The sequence below is a fragment of the Vanessa tameamea genome, chromosome 8 (genome assembly GCF_037043105.1).
Source record: "Vanessa tameamea isolate UH-Manoa-2023 chromosome 8, ilVanTame1 primary haplotype, whole genome shotgun sequence".
In the NCBI taxonomy this organism is placed as follows: Eukaryota; Metazoa; Arthropoda; class Insecta; order Lepidoptera; family Nymphalidae; genus Vanessa; species Vanessa tameamea.
Window position 1 is genome coordinate 11,562,142 of NC_087316.1, and position 6,083 is coordinate 11,568,224.

A 6,083-nucleotide genomic window follows, 5' to 3' on the forward strand; every position below is an offset into this window, starting at 1 on the left:
ATGTATGTGTTTTACCAAAAACAAGTTATAATATTTTAACTTATCAATACAACACGTTATGTAAACTATTTGTTATTCGTTTCTATAATAAGATTCCACGGTTATTTTTAAATTGCCCTATTAAAATATTTAATACTTATATCAAAAAAACATTAATAAATGAAGTATATTACTCAGTTCAAGATGATATAAATGATAAAAAAGCGTGGACTTAGTTGTAGATTTTTAGAGAAGATATATATATAAATTTAATTTTACTTTGTAGACATATTCTGTAATTGGAATGATGCAAAAGAGTAACAACTGCGTTTATTGTCGATTCTTCTCGGTAGAATCTACCATTCGAACCGATGGTAGCTTTACATTTAATTCATCCATGTAACATGGAAACCAAAAGTGCTTTTATGAGTCTAGTTGAATAAAGAATATTTTGATTTAATTTGAAGTTCGCTATAGATTCGCTATAGATATTAATCCTTAGCCTTCTTATCTAAAGTTTTTCAAATCTAACTAGTTTTGATTTGATTTCTTATTGACAATGGTAAGCGGCTGGCGTAAATCAGTGTCAATCAATCTGCTCAATAAAACGTCCTATTGTGGACGAAGCCGATGACTTGGCCGAATGTTCGGTCGGACACTACTTATGACCGTTGTCTCAATTCAATATAGCCGCTTGTTTCCTTATTAATGATGTAGAATCTTGTCCTCCACAAAGATCTGGTAAAAACGTTGTTTTATTTTCAAAGTAATTATAATGTTGCATGAATCTATCATCGTCTATCTATATCAACGTCTGCCAAAAGAGCACTATAATTTACAAGATTTATGAGAGGGTCAAATCTGAAGCGTTGTTAGCCACGTAGTGACGTTTCAGTATAATATAATAACGGCATAGAGGTAATCTAAATATTACCATCTTAATACTTACTTTAATTTTCTATTGAATATTATATATAAATGATTACTAGTTTTTAAACATTTTTAATGATTTTATATATATAAAATTAAAAAATATATATCCAAAGGATAAAATAAAATAACGAGTTGGCAACTTGATTATATATGTCAAATGTCAATTAATTAACTACTGTCTAGTGTCTACTAATAATGTACCGTCTGTACCTCTAAAAAATACGATTGCATTCTTCGATTTGAGTGAATTGAAATAATTTAATTTTTGAAAAGAAGAGTGCAGATATTTGAATATACATGCAAAATGGCTTCAACAAGTGCAGATTCCCAATCATCGATAGCACAAAAAACTTGGGTTATGGCTAACAATATAGAAGCTGTATCCAGTGTTGACGACATTTATCGTTACGACAAAAAACAACAACAAGATATTTTAGCAGCAAAACCATGGGAAAAAGAGTATGTTAAAATGAAAAAAGAAAATATCTCTAATTTTTTTTTATTTCAACTACTAATTGTTATCATTATTTCAGCCCACATTTCTTTAAAGACATCAAAATATCAGCTCTAGCTTTGCTGAAAATGGTTATGCACGCTCGATCGGGCGGTACTTTAGAAGTAATGGGGCTGCTTTTAGGTAATATACCTGTTATTATTTCTGTATTCTTCTCTAACAATTATAATCCTTAATATTGTTTCGTCTATATTTTTATTATACAGGTAAGGTCGATGCAAATACTATGATAGTGATGGATTCGTTTGCGCTGCCTGTGGAGGGTACAGAAACTCGTGTAAATGCCCAAGCACAGGCTTACGAGTATATGACTGCTTATATAGAAGCTGCAAAGCAGGTTAGTTATCTAATACAATTTATTCACAAGATTTTTTTCTCAAAAAGTAATTTGAAAATTTAGTTTATGCATTATATATACATATTCCATGTGATTAGCTTATAGCTCGGCCAAGATTAATTAATTTCCAACTTGAATTTTACTTACAAAGTTCCATTAAAAACTTTCCTGACATTCAAGATGCAATTTTATGCAAATATTATATACTATATTAAATATCATTGATTATTCAAAATCTCTAATAATCATATGTCAATTCAAAGTCAATGTTGATAAATTTTCTTTTCTCTGTTATCGTTGGAATAGTCTAGAGTTAGCTAAACTAGTAAAAAAATGTTACTACTATTATTCAGCCTATCACTGCTGGACAAAAACTTCTCACAAAGTGCACCACGCCTTTTACTTTTACATTACATTTATTGGAACAAAGTTCTTTTGCTCACTTTAGTGAAATGGTATTGGCAAGTTTTGTCTCTGGCTGAACTTTTTCTCTTTCTTTTATTTTTTATTATTTAATTATTTTCAAATGTTAATTTATTTTATTGGGTTTGAAATTAAATACATAATATAGAGTGAAAGTAACTTTGTTTCAACCGAATGACAATACTTCTAACTTTTTTTCCAGGTTGGTAGACATGAGAATGCAATTGGCTGGTATCACAGTCATCCTGGATATGGTTGCTGGTTGTCCGGCATTGATGTCTCCACACAGATGCTTAATCAAAATTTCCAGGAGCCATTTGTAGCTATTGTCATAGATCCTGTCAGAACTATCTCAGCTGGAAAAGTATGCTTAGGTGCTTTCAGAACTTATCCTAAGGTTAGTTATTTATGGTTTTTGTTATGATATGTCATTTATTTTCTTTAATATGTTTTTGTTCTTTTTAAGGGCTACAAACCAGCTAATGAAGAACCCTCTGAATACCAAACTATACCGCTCAATAAGATAGAAGACTTTGGAGTTCACTGCAAGCAGTATTACTCATTAGAGGTATCATACTTCAAATCATCTCTGGATAGGAGGCTGCTGGACTCCCTGTGGAATAAATACTGGGTTAACACATTGAGTAGTTCTAGTCTGATTACAAATGCTGATTACACAACTGGACAGATATTTGATCTCTCTGACAAGCTAGAACAAAGTGAAGTTTGCTTAGGTAAGATATTTGTATATTGTTTTACTTAGTAATATAATTTTATTTTTCTGAAATCTTATTTTTTCAATAATCAATAAATATAATATACATATTTTGACGAACTAAAAATGCATTAACAGGCTACAATAAGATTTTAAATTTTATTCCTAGAGTGAAGTAGAAGTACAGATAAATTAAAAATGTAATAATAATTATTATTATATTATTAATTATTATAGGCCGTGGTGGCTTCATTGTTGCTGGCGCTGACCCACATGAGAAGAGAACTGAAGACAAATTAGGAAAGGCTACAAAAGATGCATGCAAGACTACAATAGAAGTTATTCATGGACTTATGGCACAAATGATTAAAGACAGACTTTTCAACAGTGTCAGCGGTAGACCAGCGCCCGCGACGCCCATGATTGAGTGAACCTAAACTATTTTTATCTTTTAATTAAGAATTTATATCAAGATGATTACCTGTATATGTATGGACGTCACTTGGCACTTAAAAACTTCGTAAATTGTAAATGTAAGAATTAAAACATTTGGATAATATAATTTGTTTGACTCGGTACTTTTGATCTCTCATTTCCATATAATATTAATTTGGATGAAGTGTGATTAATCTATAGCATATTCCTATGGCGGTAGTAAAAATAAACAACTATGACCTTGAATTGCCTTTGATTCATTGTGGATTAGGGAAATCTGGCCACTTTTAATACAATTGAAGATATTATTGCAACCTTGGAAGTAAAATTAAATTGTATACAAGTTGTTATAAGAGGATCATAATAATATAAACAAGAACTCTTTGTGAATCAAAAGCATGACAATTAGCAAATTGCTTAAAATATGTAAAGATTTACTAAGTTTATATAATAATCCTGCTAATAGATATAATAAATCAAGTTTTACATTACTTGACGCCTATAAGATATTCTTCCTGAAGTGATCCTTCACCGACTCCATGGAATAGAATTGCCCATATAATGTAATATAACCTTCATCATGGCTCCAAAATAAATAGGGATTTGAGGTAGGTATGTACATAAATTAGATAGGTACATACATATAACATTGTTTGTAACAACATTTTACATTATTATAATGCTGAGGATAAAATAAAACAGAGCAATTGATTATATAAACATTCTCAAATATTTATTAACCAATTTACATAAAATCATTATCTTTATGTACATCTTTCATAGCTTTAGTTATACATCAAATAAAATCATAACATCTCACACGTGGAGGGCCTTCTAATCAACCAGATACTAAGGTAAAACAAGCACCAATATGCGATATAATTTGCCAAGCTCTCTTTATTTTATGAAAACCATGATGTATTTGTTGATGGAAGCTAGGTTTACATTTGTTTGTTGCATTTTGTGTTTAAAACACTTGCGGGGTCAAAAGACACTGCCGCGATTCGGTCTCAACAGTTACCAATTCAACAGATTCAAAAACGGTTCATTGTGAAGTTTACTTGAATAAAATTGATTTGATTTATCATGTTTGAATTCTTCGTCTTCTCTTCTCAAACATTTAAACATATAATTGTTAAAAAAAAATCTGGCTTTGCATATAAAGTATAGAATATTATAATTTTATAGCGTGATTGTGTATTCAGAAATACTGAACTGTATTAAAAACGATTCGTTTTATTTAGAATATAACAAGCAAATGTAAACGTTGCGAAGAGTCAATTAATTATTAGATAAACTTTATTAGACTGTTATTTAAAATAAACGATATTTTTTAAATAAAATGTGCTGTTTAATAACATAAATGTAAATAATTAAAACACTAAATCTAAACGTAAATGTCCCAAATAAAGCAATTCGTAATGAAAACCATTACAGGCATTGTCTCATCCAGAAGACACCATCACTTATATACATGTCACTGAAAAAAAATCTCAATAGATTAAAAGGAACGATTCTATATATAATAAAAATCAATGAACATTAAAGCTCTAACAATTAAAACACAATGAAAAATAAATCTCAAAATATCCTTTTTTCTCTAAAATGCAAGAACATGGTTCAATATGACTTAAAAAAAACTAGTTAATTAAAAATCACTTAATAAATAAGAATGAATGACAATTTTCTTTCAAACAGTCCTCCAATCCGGTCCGATCACCCGTTTGACTCTGGCAGGCGTCCCCATTACATATACAAGATCAATGACTATGTTTTATACACAACTCCATAGAATTTAGAATATTCTAACGTATCACACATTACATAATAATGATAGTTTATATTAATAATTTATTAAGTACATTTCCACGCGAACCATTCTCTTGTACATCTCACTATACATCATTTATGTTACATTAACAGATTTTTATGTAGAGCTCAAGACGGGAAGGATGATCACGCATTGCCCAAATCATTTAACAAATAAACGTTTCATATAAACATGTAATAAAAGACTGAGATTAAAGTAATACTGAAACAGTAATGCCGCCAATCCACAGTGACGCGGGTCGCGGACTTTGTACGGACACACTATACACGCAAATCAACGAACTAAATGTAAAAAGACACGTACAAAACGAGTGCGCGAGCGGCTGTGGGTTGGCAGCTTAATGTGACGTTAATAGTTTTAGTTCAATGATGGATAACGCTAAAAAATATAATTTTGCAAGTTCAAACCTCGCAGGCCGGGGCTTGGAAATTATTATTATTAGAATCATATTTATAAAAAAATATTTAATGACTGTTTCAAACTGCCAAGCAGCTGGGCCCTCGTAACTCTGTTAATACTTAAAGAATTCTTTCAAAATCTATCTAAAAGTGGAATGTTAAACGAATCTATACCGTGACAGCTAATCTACGTTTTCACAGACTATTAGAAACTCAGTACTTATGTCGATAGTATTGACAGCTTACTAGTTACGCAAAAATAAACAAAGCTGCCATTAAATTCAAGATTTTTTTACAACCATTTTGCGCCTGTTTTTTTATTTATATTGACACTTTTTCCACCATATTCGACCAACCTTAGGATCCCGTTTTTATTTATTACATTAATATACAAAATTACGTTTTATTGCCATCGGAAAATGAATATTTTAGTTGTAATATTTTATCCCACTATCAGGTTATAAGAATTTTACCATATGTAAGGTATTCCACCCCTCTTATTCTAGTCACGTTAGTGT

At 30.3% G+C, this 6,083-nt stretch overlaps 1 protein-coding gene across 1 annotated transcript; it reads left to right on the top strand.

Annotated features, from left to right (window-relative positions):
* The first annotated feature begins 1,124 nt into the window (after positions 1-1,124).
* LOC113404675 (COP9 signalosome complex subunit 5) lies at positions 1,125-3,479 on the top strand. The gene is made up of 6 exons (XM_026645630.2): positions 1,125-1,371; positions 1,446-1,549; positions 1,633-1,763; positions 2,389-2,583; positions 2,653-2,920; positions 3,139-3,479. The coding sequence occupies exons 1-6, from the start codon at positions 1,217-1,219 to the stop codon at positions 3,330-3,332; spliced, it is 1,047 nt and encodes a 348-aa protein (XP_026501415.1). The 5' UTR covers positions 1,125-1,216; the 3' UTR covers positions 3,333-3,479.
* The last annotated feature ends 2,604 nt before the right edge of the window (positions 3,480-6,083 follow it).